The sequence below is a fragment of the Equus caballus genome, chromosome 25 (genome assembly GCF_041296265.1).
Source record: "Equus caballus isolate H_3958 breed thoroughbred chromosome 25, TB-T2T, whole genome shotgun sequence".
NCBI lineage: Eukaryota > Metazoa > Chordata > Mammalia > Perissodactyla > Equidae > Equus > Equus caballus.
In genome coordinates this window covers 41041142-41057955 of record NC_091708.1, presented here as the reverse complement: position 1 = coordinate 41057955, position 16814 = coordinate 41041142, and the positions used below count along the sequence as shown (strand labels likewise).

Sequence of the window (16814 nt, the reverse complement as noted above, 5' to 3'; positions counted from 1 at the left end):
CTTTCAAATTGTTCTTTTAGCTCAAGTTCTTATGGTGATAATTTTTCTATCATGTCAGCCTAATGGTGGTTTATTTGCTTGTGCATTTATGATTTTCATTGTCTTTTTTTTGTACGAGCCTATCTTCAACAGGGATGGTTTTTTCTCTGAGAATCTCATAAAGGCAGGATTGTGGGAGTATCCACCCCCGCACAGACACCAAGTTTTATATTTGTTTCTGCCAGACAACCTGGGACTAATCTGTATGTTGGTTACTTGAGTTGGGGATTTTTGTACCATCTGTATAATATACACAAGTTTAAGGTTTTGTTTGACAAGGGCCACTCTTCCTCCACTCCTCCTCGTAGCCTGAGAGAAGGAATGCTGAGGTTAAGATAGAGGAAGGGCTCGTGATCTTACATCTTGACCTCATTGATGGTAGACACTGAATATAACACATGTAAGACTTTTAGTATTAAACATTACTGATTAAACGTCGGCTGTGACTTGGGTACACCAGGTGAGCAGCTGCTCACCTACCAGCAAACACTTCAGCTTTCTTCAGAACTGCTAGTGTGGTATTTCATTTCTTTCGCTGGGGTGTGTAATGGGACTAATTTTTTTTGCTCTTTTAAGGAACATATCTTTTCTAGAACTACATTTATAAAGTGCTTTCGGTATTTTTGTTCTTCACAAGAACTTCACAGGAATAAAGAAGGGTGATCATATGGGCATGCACTTTCTGGAATCCAGGCTATCCTCAGCTGTGCGTTTCTGAGACCTTGTGCGTGTCATGTTCTGGCGTGAGGTTATTTATAAAGGGGAGAAGTGGAAGAGAAAGGGATAATTCATTTCAAACCTCCCATAACTGAGAACTCAAGTCTTCTAGCCCATGACAACGCATTAGAAACCAGGGAAGAGAGGAGGCCAAGTCTTAGAGACCTCTGAGCTCCAACCAAATTTGTTTTCACCAGCCTATCTTGGAGTTGTGCCAACATCAAGACGAACAGTGTCAGCATTGGCCTCTCGTTTAGCAGAAATTGTCGCTCACCTTGAGTAAATAGATATTTCAAATTCTGCCTTTCAAATAAGGCAGCCAGGTTATAGGGAGACAGAGGCATTTTCTTAAAACTGCTTAGCAAGTGAATGGCCGATGGGCAATTAAGATGCTGGTCTCATTCGCTGTCCTTCCATGTTCTCTCCTATTTCAGTGACCATGCACCAAAGTAACCAACAATACTGGGACTAGAAGTTGTAAGACTGTTAAGAAAAAAAAAAAAATCAGGAAATTGCTGGAATATTTCAAGCATATTTCTTTGGTTAACTTATTTTGAAGTTTTTCTCTGTTTTGTATTAGCTGCCCTTATAATTTATCAAAGACAGACTCATTGTTTTGGCAAGTCCCTGCCTGGAATTCTCCAACAAAAACTCACAGCACTGTCTGAATAGGAATTTTTAAATGCATTCTTAGTCTTGAACTTGAAAATGGATTCTTGATGCAACAGTTTGCTGGGAAATTTAAACAATGGCATTTATCGTGCAACAACATTGCTCCAGACAGAGAGCTTTTTCATCTCCTCCTCTATCAGTAGCCCTTCGACTACGTTATCTTTTCAAAGTTTTTGTTTTGTTTTTTTTTTTTGTAGATCTCAAAGGCAAGCCATCCCTCTTCAATCTCTCACTGTTTTTGGAATTCAGCATTAGAATTTGTCTCTTCTACTAATCTTTTTTGACAAAACAAAATATTCCTTAATCACTCTTTTCAGAGGTGATCATTATTAATGTTTTATTTTTACAATAATGGGATTATGCTGTAGATACTGTTTTTGGAAACCTTAAAAATTTTTTTAAAATATATATAGTCTCTACTTTCCTTTATTATTAAGTATTCTTTCACATTATTATTTTTAAAGGCTGCAAATTAGTCCATCAAGGGTATGACATATGTTTAACCAATCACATACTGGGCATTTGTTTCAGATTATTAGCTATTATAAACAATGCTGTGATGGATATCTTTTGTGAACATTTAGAATTATTTCTTTAGGATAAATTCCTAGAAGTGGAATTGCTGGGTCAAAAACTAGGGTGTAGTCAGGTTTCCTCCTAATCCTTGACAAATCCTGGAGAAATCTGGCATACCAATCAGAATTCTCAGGAGTTTCAACAGGTTGCTGGTTTTCTGATCTCAGAAATGCCTAGAAGGTAGGTCATAGTACTCAGTGCCCCTCCCTCCCTTGCGTGCTCTGAAAATGTATGTGCTTCTTCTCGTTAAGCTGGCCACGCCCAGAAGGCAGGGTACTCCAGTGGTTGGAGCTCCTTGGTGACTCTGAGACTCACCAAGTTTGCCAGCGGTTGACGACGGATCATTCTGATGTGGTGGTGTCATTTAGTGGTGACGTTGCAGCTGTGCTTCTGGAACTTTCCAGTGAATTACTCTAGGCTGCTGTACCTCCCCTCGGGGTTTTCTCAGATCCCTGGCTCCCCCACCATGAAGAACTCCGGGCTGTCACTCTTTAACAGTGACTATCAGAGGGCGAAGTCTTCAGGGACTTCCACGGTCTAAAGCATACAATTCTGTGAATTTGACTTACAGCAAGCAAATTTTTGTAATCGGGTAAAAGAAGAACTGAAACTGGAGAGAGGCCAGATAAGCCAGGTTGTTAAACTCAGAAGTTTAATTTTATCCGCGATATCAAGTCGGCAGCTCAGAGAGGTCGAAGAGGGGTGAATCAAGAGCCAGGCGCCCTGCTGGCCTCTTGCTGGGCCGCCAGCCCGGGCCCCACGCCCTTCCAGCCCGGTTCCAGCCACAGCCGTCAGGCTGCTCTGCCCCCTGAGGGGAGCTGCCACAGGTCGCCGGCTACTGAATATTAACTACTGGTGCAGCACAGCAAATTCAGAACAAAATCTCGATTTTCCCTCCAGCCTAAAATACAGTTGGTCTCTTGTGATGAAATAAAACGTTGAAAATACAGCTGCTCCAGAGAACATTTACTGTTGTTTGAGCTACCAGTGATAACTGGAGAATAGTCCTCATGGCTCCCCTCAGCATTTTGGTCATAAAGGATGGGCCTTTTAATTTGTTATATTACAAACTTTTAACAGAGAAGAAGTGACTTTCCAGAAGCTCTGAACGCTGCTGCAATAAATGGTTTGTCATTTAAGGAACAACAGTGGATAAAATTCTGAGAGGTCTGAGGTCAGTTTCAAAAAATTAATAAATCTCATTTATTTACAGTAACTATATAAGTAGAACCAGACCATGCTTTCGCATTTTGTTAGCAGATCAAAAGCCATAAGCAGCTCTGATAAAAGGTGTGAGGGTCCGTAACTTGGTAAGTAAATGCACCACGTTCCCCCGGTGAAATGAAGAAGCTTCTAGTTCACCTGTGTTCTCTGCTTGTGACAATTGAGACTCAGCCAGCAGTGTTATTTTCTCCTTGATATTTGAAAGATTCAGGACAAAGTAAGATTGAGTTAAACAGGAAGTAGCTACACATTTTGGGCATGCTAATAATCCAAATTTAACTAACTAAATGGATGACAGTATTTTTGTCCGTAAACCCAAGAGGGATCAGAAGCATTGAGCTGCAGCTCAGTTTCTAAAATATTGTTTTCTTTACTTAGAAACTGCAGCTCCGACCTTTTAGGCAATACTACTTTCCTTTCACACGACGTTGAGATGGCCCGTGTCACGAATGAGTGGGCGGTGAAGTCATGCCTGGGCAGGGCATACTTGGGCCTAATTGGATTTATTTGGGGAGATTCCCAAGGGTTTGTCAGAGACATTCTAAAGGTTAAATTCAGTCTTTCTGATTGACAGTGAAATTGGTCTAGATCTTATTCAAAGATGTCTGTGGCTTACAGCCTCAGGCAATTGCGGTTATTCTGGACTTTTTGAGAATACTATCTCTAAATTCTGTGACTGTGACTCACGAAGAAAAGAACAGCCCGATCTCTTAACTTCTCTCTGCCCTACAGTAATGTTGCTCTAAGGCGCAGTGTCTTTTATTCTTAGAATGGGAAAGTTAATTAAAAGAAGTAGCTTGTGGTCTGGCTTAGAATGGAAATACTGTACCTCTTTAAGATAATAGTTGCTATTTTTAGACTGACTTAAAAAGAAATGAGCAATAGTGATGCTTATAATCTTCATTTAGCCTTAGACATTAGGAGATACACTCTCTAAAATGTCTAGTTACTTACTGGTTACTCCAGACGAGTTTTTGAAAGTATTTTTAAAGATATTTTTAAAAATATATTTGTAATGATGAATAACTCACTCAACACTAGTTGTAGAGAAAGGCTCTTCAAATTCCATTATAAAATAAACATAGCAGCTTCCTAAGCAAAATGGAGTTCCCATAGTAAATCTTGGTCGGGACAATGGCACGTTCCTGGGCCCGGGATTCAAAAGTAGGTATTAATTCAAAGCAGCTGGACGCTGATATGGAGCGTAAACAGGCCCGTCTTCCTGCTGTGGCCTCGCAGAATTTGATGTACGACCGTATTTTGCTGCTTTTGAGTGTTTCTCCAACCTTTGAGTGAGGGAGGGAGATGGTAGAAATACATAGGCTTTCCTGTGTCTAAGCTTTGACGTTCCAGAAAAACTCCCAGAGAGGTCATGCTTCTTTCCCTAAAAGGTAGACCGTTTCCCTCAAGTGTAGGTTTGTGTGGTTTGTCGTCTTCTGCTCAGCTAACTTTCTGCTGGATTTTATACACGTCATTCCTTCTCTCAGCTTCTTCCGTCGTCCACAGCCGCTGGTGCCTAGTTAGGTCTCAGGATGCCTGCGGATGGCAGAGCGAGGAGCATCGTGACACTGACATGACTTAATGTGCTTGCAAAAGCAGTCCCGTAGCCAAAGCGGAGACATCCTGGGAGATTGTGGGGAGCCGAGAGGAGAGGATTACAGCGTTTCCAACCAAATGGAGCTGGGGTACCTCTTGCGGGGCTCGCCTCCAGTTCTCTTGAGTGAAATACTCCATGGCTGGTGTGAAGGATTTATTGGGAGGAAGCTTTTAGCTGCTCTTGTGATGTGTGTGTACATACAGACACACACACACCCACATGCACACGCGTACACACATGCACACATACATACATATACACAAACATGCACACATGCACACGTGTACATGCATACACACATGCGTACACATACATACACATACATACATACTGATGACATTCTGATCTCTGTTTCAAAACTTAAGCTATTTAAAGAATTCACCAATCTAGAATCATTTCTCCCAAATAGAAAAGGGACCTCTCCATCTTCTTGTTACTCTTGTTTACAAAAGAAATGAAGGAAGCACTCCCCTTGGGTTTTTGTGAGACTTTTTCTGAGGAAGGATTGTGAATGAATAGAGAATTTTTTAGGAATTTCCTTGGCTTTTTTTCTTTCATGTTCATAACAAAGTGATGAATGATAGAAGTCCGGGGAACCCAAAGAGTTAAACGGATTTTTGCGTTGGGCGCATTCGGGGAGCAGATGGAAGGCCCGTGGGTGGGAAAGCTGTTATTTAGATGGGGGGGGGGGCTCCTGTATGTTGGAAGGGCATGAGATTTTGAGGGGAGCTGGGAACCTAACATTTTGGGGACTAGGTTAATATGTACTAGTGGACACAGGAGAAGCGGAAGCCAAAGCATATGGTCAGGAAGGGAGTTAACAGGCTGCCGACAAAGAGGAAGAATGTGGCAGCTGAAGTAACCGCAGGGAGATGAGAGATGGATAAAACGGTTCTGAGATACCTAAAGGCCTAAAGAAACTCAAGAGCCTCCGGGAATAAGGAAATTAGTCTGGAAATATTGATGTTGTTACCTTCATTTGGGAAGTGCTGATACGTGAATAGGGAAGAAAATAAAGGAAGCTTCCTGGGTACCACCTGGGGCTTTCACCCATTCTCAGATGAGTCAGAGGCATCCAGGAAGTGAAAGACAGGTTGAGCCTTCCTGTCACGGAGGCAGGAAGCCAATAAAGAACGTCGAGATGCTCAAAACCCCAAGAGTAGATGTTACCGGTGATTAGACAGAAAGTGGGACAAACTTCTCCAGCATTTCTTCTTTGTGTTTACATTTGAACGTTTCTATGTTCTTTGTTTAAAACTATTTAGGCTCAGTGAAACAAAACACGAAAACAAACGAAAAGTCGCCTTGGTTCTGTTGGAACAAGGCCCTTTTCCTGTTGTGTTTTTGGCTCGGTGTGGTCAGTTTGCCAAGTCACCTACAGACCAAGCCATCGCTTCCGCTGGCAGGGGGTGGTTTTCTCACTGCGTGGACCTCAGATTGCGTTCGATTCTCGAGATAATATTTATCAAGGCTCCTTCAAAGTGCCAGGTGAATCGAAGGAGGTGTTACCAGCGCGACAATCTCTGGTGTTTGTGGATGACTTTGACGTTTACAGACTTTCTTGTTTGAGTTTGAAAATCAATTCTGCAACTTGTCAACAACTGCCCCTTTCTTGTAGGCGTATGACTAACCAAAATATGAATTAGAAGAGAGAAACAGATTTGTGAATTTTATTATTATTTAGGGGAAAAGCTATGCAGTGAAACGCAAAGTAGCACACGCAAAAATATTAAAAGCACAAAGAGGGCACCATGCTTCTTTAGAGTATACACTAAAAATGAGGAGTTTTAGAAAGGTCCATTTACGTGAGTGGTTCATATGCCTTTTTAGTTCATGAACTCCATTGAGAATTAGATTAAAAATTTATGGATACCTCCATACCCTCCTCAAAAAAAAAAAAAAAAAATATATATATGAGCAGAGGTTCCCACAAGGGCCATCCAGGTGACGTAAATCTAGGCCAAGTACAGACAATAAAGAACGATGGCACTTGGGTTAAACTAGAAAGTAACGTCGAGTTGTTCAGACAATAGAGAGGTGGATCTGTGACTCATTAGGATGCACGTCCTTACTCAAGTAAACTCAAACTCTAAACAATTTTTTAAACATAGCGCCAGCTAACTACAACACATTTTAGGCAAATTTGACCCCACAGCCCCTCCAGTTTGCTATTCTAGGCTTTTATTTATCATGTGTAAACAGGGCTATTCTTGTTTTTTTGCCCTAAGGCACGACAACAAGCTCAAACTCGTCACCAAATGGCAGAGGATAGCAAAGCGGATTACTCATTGATTCTTCAGAAATTCAACCAGGAGCAGCGTGAATATTACTACACTCACATTCCCACCATCTTTCAGGTAAGTGCCTCAGATCTCTCGGGTTTCATGTGTTCTTCGCTTAGAAGCACGTTCCTTCGAAATCATGATTGCTGGGCTGGTATCCCAAGTGGTTATATAATTCTAAATTTCCTGTAACTCAAATCATTTTTGAAAGCGTCTAGATCAAGCATTGACTAGCAATGAGATGAAATAGAGTATTAAGCTCAAGATTAATCAGGAGCCTTTGCAAACTTCCCTGGCTTGCTCCTCCAGTCATTTTCTGCCAGTCCTAGAAGTCTGATTCTTAGATTAACGCTCTCTTTGCTAAAAGGACCATTTTTGTACAAAAATACCACCTTAACTTTAGGAGTGAAAGCAATATTCATACAGATGTTAGCTCAGGGCTAATCTTCCTGAAACAAAGAAAAAAAAAAGGAAAAGAGGAAGATTGGCAATAGATGTTAGCTCAGGGCAAATCTTCCTCACCAAAAAAAAAAAGAAAGTTATGAGAAAGATATATTCATGTTCTCCCACTTTGGGAATCTTTTACAACTTCAAGTCCAGTTGTAGAAAAAAAATAATAAATATTTGCTTCTTGGTGTCTACACACACAGCAAATAAGAACCTCCGGCTTGTAGAAGGAAGGTTCCCTAGTCACCTCTTGGCCTGTGTTGGGGTGAGACAGTTAACCAGATACCATGCCTGTGGTGGTAAAGGGTAAAGTAGGATCCAAGATGGAGGGAATGTTTGACGAGTATCCTCAAATGCTGTTAATAATGAAACTACTTGAGTTTGGGGTCCTTACTGAAATTGGAATGGAGTTGTGTCAAGTTTCCATTTGATTAGCCTAACAAGTCATAGAATATGGGCACGGCTGGCTAATGTGGGGGCACAATAACCTTCCAGTTGCTCTAACTCAAACCCTATAGGCCTATACGACTCCTAGAGAATTTATTAGAGGTAACAGTGCTACCAGAAAACAACTTTCTTCCACAACAGTGGACCAAGTTAATTTTATACGAAATCTAATGTTGCAGAAAATACAAGAGATGGAGGAGAGGAGGATAGTGAGAGTTGGAGAGTCCATGAAGACCTACGCCGAGGTGGATCGGCAGGTGATCCCAATCATTGGGAAGTGCTTGGATGAGATAGTCAAGGCGGCCAAATCAATTGATCAGAAAAATGTAAGTCTTGCTGTTTGGACTTAACTTACAACTTAGTGTTTTGGGTTCCATTCTGTCTCCTCCCCCTGCCACGGGGACCTCATTGAATCATCTCCTGCTAGGTACTTGCTTCCTGTGGTCACAAGTACTTTTCAACAGTAGCAACACCACCGGAGAGTTTTTTTTAATTCAGCCTTCTGTGTTTTGGATTTAGCTCTCGAATTCCTTTTGCAGAAAACGCATATAAGTGGTAAGCGGTCTGAAACATTACAGAATTAAATGGAAGTGTTTTCTTCTCAGTTGGCTGAGTAACCTTTCAAATTGGGATGTGACTCTTTAGGGCATTTTTGGATGTTTTGGACCAGATAATTCTTTATTGGGGGGCCCTGTCCTGAGCACTGTAAGATGGTCAGCAGCGTCCCACTAGATGCCAGCAGCACCCCTCCCCCGGTCGTGACAATCAAAAGTGTCTCCAGATGTTGCCCAATGTCCCCTGAAGGGAAAAATCCTCTCCGATTCAGAGCACTGCTGTAGGGCCAGAGTTCTCCATTTGGATTCCTTTCCTAGAAGTCTATTTCCCTCAGCAAAAATACCAACTAAAACACCAGAATAGGCTTTTACAAACATTTGTTCATTTCCAAACCAAACATTTAACATAAAAGGCATGCCATAAGTATTCTGTGTCATAGGAACAGCTTAAAAAGAGTCCAGGGAGGGGATTGAAGCCATCTTTTTCTTGTGAATAGATCTTAGCATGCAGAGAGATTCTTCATTGCTCTAAGACGTTTGAAGTGTATTAACGTTTAAAGCCATTTGTGTATAAAGCTTTTGTTGGTCCAATGGACACAAATGCTTCCAAATGTGTTCAATGGTAAGTATTTGTAGGAGGGATAGCTGTAAGGTAGTGGTGTGGTTTTTTTGGTTTGTTTTTATGTTAGGATTCCTTGATCTTTATTTTATTAATACCTATTTGCCTAGAGCCTCCCTCACTGATTTCAGCTAACTTTTTAGGGAAAAATTATTGATGCTTCTGAATTACTGGTGCTTCCCCATCAAACTACGTTATGCCAACGAGTTTTCAGAAGTGATCAAACCGTCTTTTCCCTGTATTGAAAATGTCATTATTTGATGTTTTCTTTATCTCTTTTAAGCATCTCAAAAGAGACAGGCCTCTTGCTGGACCTGTTTCTTGGTTTAGAGACCTATGGCTGGTCACTCGTCTATGCAGTCAAGTTTCTCTGTGTTATGAGTACCCATTCCATTTTCCTACCACCATTGATTCATCAGTTCTGTACATCTCTGTATCTTCACTTTGGTCAAAGTCTTTTGTGGTTGTAAATTCCTGGCTCATAGAAGGAAATCAAGAAATAATCTCAGTGGCTATCTGACCACCCTATTTAAAATTTCATTAGTCATCCATAAATTACTGTGTGTGGGGTCTTTTAAAGGGAGATGGCAATAGTGGTGTTTACAAGGGAAACTTTCAAGGTGAGGTCATCTCTATGTGCGTCTTGACTTTTCTTTTAGCTTCATTGACTTCTGGCATTGATTAAAACCCAAAACAAGGCTGATTTTCATTTCTTGTATTATAAACTTGGAAAATTCTTTTTCCTTGAAATTTTACAGTTTCATGAGATTATGTCTGAATGATGGTTTCTCTTTATCAGTTTTATCTGGGAAATTGTGAGCCCCCTAGATTTATAGGATATTTCTCCCATTCTGGGAGCCTTGTTCTCCATTGTATCACTGATAATTCTTTTTCACCCATGACGTTTATGTCGCTAAATCCAAGGGGCTATTCTAAGTCGGTTCGTCATTGACCAAAACGTCATTACACGGTTCATGACTGCATGTCAAAGGATCATGTTTTCACTAGAATAAGTCATTGTAAACACCAGCACACTTAGGACTGTGGAATGGAATCTGCTAGGAGAGGTTTAACTTCATGTGACGAGAACAATAGTGTCTTAAACAAGGCGGTTTATTTTTCCTCTCATGCAAAAGATGTCCCCAGGCAGAGGGTCTAGCCATGGTGTGGGTGGATGGTCCATAAGTCCTCACAGACCCAGGCTCCTCCCAGTTCACAGCTTTTGAGGATGTGACCTTCAAACTCAACATGGCTGCTGGAGCTCCAACCATCCTATCTAAATTCCAGAGAGCAGAATATAGAGAATGGCCCATGCCACCCCTTTAAAGAGGCTTCCTAAAATTGCACACTGTACTTCTGTGTACCTCTCAGAGATCTCAGAGGTCACAACTTAGTCAGGTGGCCGCCCCCTGCTGTACAGAAGGCCGGAGAGTGAAGCCTTTTAGCTGGGTGGCAATGGGCCCATCTACTCAGAAGGAAGAAGGGTGATTGGCTATTGGAAGACAATCAACAGTCTGTGGCATACTTCCAAATTACGTATTAGCTGAAATAGCTATGGGAAATTAAAATGTGGGCTCCTGAAGAAGTTGAGATGTATCCACATTGTCTTCTCTAGTAATTTCTTTTAATCAGATGGTCATTGAGTTAGAATGTTATGTTATAATACTCTACATATAATACTTTATCTATAGATCTATCTATCTATGACACTGTGGTTGTAATTTTCTTATGCATTTGTCTCCACGACCTGACCCTGAGAAGATGTTGAACCTAAAGTTGCCAGCACAGTGCACACCATAGACTAGGCATTCAGTTCATTGATTCATTCAGCAAACATTTATTGCACACCATTTTCACCGGGCGCCATCTTGGTCCTAGGGATCCAACAGAGGAAAACAGAAGGGAGCTTACATTCTAGTGGAGGAGAGACTGTGAACCCATATATATACAAAGAAAAATTACACCATAAATTAATATCTTTGAACCACAATGAACCAAAGAAATTAGACGGATTAGCTACTTTTTGCTTTGACTTTGTGTATGCTGCATTGTTATGAGAACTTCTGATGAGAACCAGATTTTTGTATTTCTGTATTTTTCAAGGGAATTGCATGATACTGGTCCAATTTTTCTGCTTTTAGCAAAGTCATTCTTAATTAGCATTTGTTTCGCCAAATGTCAAAAAAATTTTGTTTCTTCAAATCTCAACTAGACATATAGCTTTACAAATTATACTTTTTCTTCCTAGTGATAAAACTACTACTAGGAAGAATCTATTATTAATCAATATACCTTCCTTAGAGCATCATCTGTGTGAGGTCATCACAATTCATTGTGTAAAAAGTATTGTACGTATTGAACGTATTTGCGTGTGATTGGTTGTAATTTCAGGATTCACAGCTCGTCATAGAAGCTTACAAGTCAGGCTTTGAGCCGCCCGGAGACATTGAATTTGAAGATTACACTCAGCCGATGAAGCGCACTGTGTCCGATAATAGCCTTTCGAACTCCAGAGGAGAAGGCAAACCAGAACTCAAATTTGGTGGCAAATCCAAAGGAAAGCTATGGCCATTCATCAAAAAAAATAAGGTACTGATGGTTGGACCCGATGTGAAAATGAGTTTTCTGCAGAGTGGAGATTCTGACTGTATCTTTTAGTTTGAAAAAAGTTAAGATTTTAAACCTGTAGCTTCAGAATGCAAAAAAAGGCTAGTATGTGATTTTATTTTAAAACAGTATTTCTCCTTGGTGGTGGTCCCTCCCCCATGGCCATTTGTCTTATTTCAGATGCATTGTCACTCGTACCGTGTCCCCCACACTAACAGATTACTGACCGCTCGGCCGCCCTGCTTCACGCCTTTCACTCCTGAATCTCCTGGGCTGCTGGTTGCCTCAGCTGGGAGAAGGGATACTGCGCAAAATTTCTATAACAGTTTATCAGCCTGTCTAATCGAAATTGTTTCCCTGGGTTAATAACTTGGTTTTGAATTCATGTTAACATGTATATCCATGAACATTTTTCGTTTTCTTTTTATATGGCACGTAGGTGCATGGCGGCATTAACCTGGGCATAACATGATCAAGGCGACATTACAGCTTTAACCTTAGAATAATTACTATCTAATTTTAAAGACTGTCTTGCTGTTTTCACAATCTCAGCATTTAAGGTCTTATCATTTTCTCCCATCAAGCTGTGTTAGTTTAGGAGGTTTAGAAATATTCACCCTTCTGGCTGGAACTGGTTTCCAGGAACTGATTAGAACTGTAGTTTGCATGTGAAAGTCTGCATGAGCTTCTTGTCAAATATTTCTTGTGGTTCTTCTGTGCATCGCTTACTAAAACTCCCACTTTCATCACATTCTTCATTTAACGTATTCTCCATGTTTTCTTTTGGACCATGGCCTAAATATTTAATTGTTTGTGTTTGACTTGCTTTGGGTTTCAGATATGATTTGATGCTTATTTTTGTTTGTGTCTTATCTTCTTGTTTCTGATTTTTACTCTGTCACTGCTCCATCTCTTACACGTAGCTTATGTCCCTTTTAACATCCCCCCGTCAGCCTCCCCCTCCTCCCCCTGCCTCTGCCTCACCCTCTGCTGTTCCCAACGGCCCCCAGTCTCCCAAGCAGCAGAAGGAACCCCTCTCCCATCGCTTCAACGAGTTCATGACCTCCAAACCCAAAATCCACTGCTTCAGGAGCCTAAAGCGTGGGGTAAGTCCGGCTCTGGAATCCTGTCTCTCTCGTGCGCTTTGGTTGCATGCTCTGGTCTGCATAACTTATTTTGTTTGTGAATGACTCCATTGTGTTTTCCCATAACATACAACAATAAGAACCTATGATTCAGTATTGCTGGAGAGAAGAACGGCAGAGAGAGGAGGAAAGAAGGAAGGAAGCAGGGTAGATGGAAGGAGAGAGAGCCAGCCGGCCCAGAGCTCTTTTTGTCTTGAGCACATTTTGGAGGGACTTTTCTCCACTTCCCTTTTAAAACATCAAAGTCATTAACATTTTACTTTGATTTTGCCAAAGAAGGACACTTAGATTCAGTTTAAGTTAGCGACGTATGAGATGAGGAATTGGAAGTTACTGTGTAGTCAGAAAATATTTGCTTAATAAATACTGAGACAATGTGAGCATAATGAAGATGGTTTTCTCTGAGCTGCGCCTCTGGGGTCAAAGGGGAAATGTCACGGTTTCAGGGGTTTCTTTAGCTATTTTCGTGAACTTGTAAGATGTTGATAAAAATCTCTGACTGGAAAAGGCCCAACGCAGTATTTATCCTTAAAAGACGAAACAATAATAGCAGCTGACATTTATTGAGCCCTTATTCTATGCCAGACTCTATTCTCTGTGCTCCTTTACTTTTTTCAACCACCCTACGAAGTCTAGGTACTAAGATTTCCTTCTTTTACTGATACGAAAACGGAGGCATAAAAAGATGAAATCAGGAAGATGTTGAGCCAAGATTTAAAGCCAGGGAGGCTGCTCGTAGTCAGAGATTCTGTGCCGTCCACGTTCAGCGAGACACTGCGACAATGTGGTTGACTCGTGAGTGGATGTTACGCAGACCCAGGCTTGCCGTTCTAACAAGGCTGCCCGTGCCTGAGTCCTAGGGTCTGTGCAATCGATCCAGCGGCCCAAAGTAGATACCGGTTTGGTTTATAGGAAAAGATTGGAACAAGGTAATGTGTAGTCTCCCAGATAGGTCTAAATTGTCAGTCTAGTCCAAGCCATCCCCAAATCTTCTTCATAACGAATGATGAAGTGTGGCTATCAAGAGTAAAGAAACATTTAACGCATCAACGTATCCAGTGAGGTCATCTTTTATCCTTTCTCTGAGGGTTCAATACAATTGTCTTGGGATGTGTTCTTGTACAAACAATTTTTACTTCTCCTTTCCTCTGTGTAAAAAAGAGTGTAAATGTATAATAACTAACTAACTTGTTACCTTTTAAAATAAGAGACAAAAAAACCACCCCATTTCTTTATATGCAGAGTTCCTTTAATAAGGGAATCTCAAAGTTTTATGCAAAGAGGACAGTGGGTGGAATGATCTTGCTTTCAGGTTACCCAGTATATCAGGTTAAGAATTAGAAATTTAGTTTCCTAATGATTTCAAGAGAGCCATTGTTCGAACGCAGAGTATAGCTTCAAAAGTGGGTGATGGATGATGTTGAGCTCTATAATTAGATCTCACTTTCTGGCTTGATTCTCCTGGCTGTTAGAACCCCCCATCCATCTCCACTTGTTCATCAGAGCATTTCCAGCACATGACCAGGGTATTTTTTGCTAGACTATGTTTTACATTCATCGTAAATCAGTGAACCCATCTCTGCCACTTCTAAAACCCTTATGGAGCACTCATTTATTCTATTGATAATAAATACCTCTGCATTGCCTTTTGGAGTCTCCTAGTGAAGTGTGTTGAATATTCATGACTGTTTACCATTTGTGTCTGTATCTTTTCCATTCTTCTCTCAACATCACACAGTCTGTTGGTTGCCAATGGTTTCTGAATCTGTGTTTTCTGGTGTTCTCTAAATGTTCAGTAAAAGACCAAAGAGTGTCAGTAATCAATAAGTGTTAGAAAAAGATGGCTAGGAAAAATATAACACTTAAAAACAAAAAATGGTGAAGTGGGAAATGGGTTATTTTGATGATTTAAAGGAAAACTCTTTTTTTTTTCTTACCATAATTAGCAAAAATGGATTTTATTTCTTACTCTTCAAATCTGTGCTCAGCAAACCTCTGTTAAAAAATTTGTCCTAAATGATGAGTGTGTTTTCCTGAGAGGAAATGCACAAACGCATACACACACTAGAAGCATTGGTAAATAAACAGAAATCTATTTTTGTTTCCCTCATTTTTGGTCAATCTGTTCTTAGTGAGGGTCAGAGTTCATGTCCCTTCCTTCAGGAAGTAGGAGTGCAAAAAAAAAAAAAAAAACAGAAAGAAAGAAAAGTGAAATAAATCATAGAGGTAAGATTAGGAAGTTCAAAAAAAAAGTCTGAAATGTAGAGAAATAAATTTGATTTTAAAGTACTCTCAGCATGGAGGGTACATGGTTTACGGGCTCCCTGACTTGAATGATACAATCCTAGCTACTCTTTCATTTACTCTACTTTGTAACTTAAAGACTATTGTGCCAAAGATAGGAAAAGTACCCTAGGAGAATAACCAATCTGTGATTTCAATATGTCTTTTAATTTATCATGTTTTGCAGCTTTCAGATCCAGAGTTCAGTAACTGGTTTCTCTTATCAGAATGTATAATCCTGTGCACGTATTTCTTAGTGTAACTGATTTTTGTTTCTAAATAATTAAACAGGATAATTTTTTTTTGCTGTAAATCATTGACATTTGTAAGAAAATTTTATTTCATTGAAGGTCTTTGAAGTATGCTACCTGAGTGTTATTAACCATTATTTCGTCTTTACCTCAGTTGAAGAAAAATGAGACTAATGTTCTTAATTTGCAATCTACAAAGTAATTTCATTGTCTTAAATTAAGTTTTCTTTTTCTGGTCTGAGTAAATCTAAATCTAAATGGACATATTTTTCCCATGTTTCAGAGTTCATTGCATGGAAAAATACTGTCAGAGTTGATCAAAATATTTTGAAAATCCTTACCAACTGTTTGTCAGATGTTACAATCTTATGGTTACTTTAATTTTATTTACTTTATCTTGTTCTCTCGCTGATTATTGGCAGACTCAGTCTTTCTGTTTTCACAAAGAACTCATGAAGAGGACGATAGGGAAACCCACGTATGCTTTTGAAGCTAGGGACTATGTTGTAAGTTTACCTGTGGCGGCCAAGTCGCACGGTCACGGCACAGGCACTAACCCCATTGACATCACCAAGACTGGGGACCCAGAGGCGCTCTGCTGTGCTCCCATCCGAGCAATAAAATTCTCAATTGAGAGACCTGGACACCAGAAAAAGCCTAATTGTCTAAATTCAACCACAGGCTATTTCCTCTGGAATACTCGCATGGAAAACGGAACCAAGCCTCCCAGTAACACTCAAACTTCCTAAAAACGTCACTGAGTGGAGCTTGGTTTTCCCCCTTCATTGAGCGTGACTGCCTTCTGAGAGGACGTCACTGGCTTTGATTTTATGGCAGAATTTCATCTATAAAACGCAGTTGCAGAGCGTGGTCACAGGACAATGACTCTTACAGATGGCAGTTGTGTAGCTTGGGGACCCACATCCACATTTGAAATGGATGGACCTGTAAGGAAGTTATATCGTAAAGCTTGCAGAACCAAATAACATCAGAGCAGCATGAGCAAGGTCAGAGAGCAGTGAAATGACGTCCTGTGAACACTGACTTAGATCTTTATTTCCACTGTCCCCTTTCTTCGTACTTGAGGTTAGTACCTGTGACTGCCCGGTAACACATGGACTCGCTGGCTCTGTGTCCCTCATGTGTTATTGACACTTGTGGCTCCCAAGGCTCCATAATTGTTGCCTGAAACTGACAGCTTTTTAGTTCTGCAGGCGTCTCGCGATGCACTTACTGCAGCCTTTCAGAGTATTCTCTTAGCAGATGATTCCGTTTCTAATTTTAAATAATCTAACTGGCTGGCTTACCACTTAAGACCCAAAACCGGTTTATAATCGTGAAAAAGAATCCCGTA

The 16814-nt window shown here is 40.5% G+C and overlaps 1 protein-coding gene across 28 annotated transcripts in view; it reads left to right on the top strand.

Annotated features, from left to right (window-relative positions):
- Positions 1-16814, top strand: part of FNBP1 (formin binding protein 1) — a 121159-nt gene that overhangs the window by 85103 nt on the left and 19242 nt on the right. For 6 of the 28 annotated variants that reach the window (XM_070251652.1, XM_070251651.1, XM_070251650.1 and 3 more), the window contains exons 7-10: positions 7054-7182; positions 8181-8327; positions 11566-11763; positions 12705-12887. In XM_070251652.1, the coding sequence (XP_070107753.1) occupies positions 7054-7182; positions 8181-8327; positions 11566-11763; positions 12705-12887 (657 nt within the window). Of the gene's footprint in view, positions 1-7053; positions 7183-8180; positions 8328-11565; positions 11764-12704; positions 12888-15882; positions 15967-16814 lie in introns of all 28 variants that reach the window. The other 22 variants (XM_070251668.1, XM_070251667.1, XM_070251666.1 and 19 more) reach the window with 7 other exon arrangements.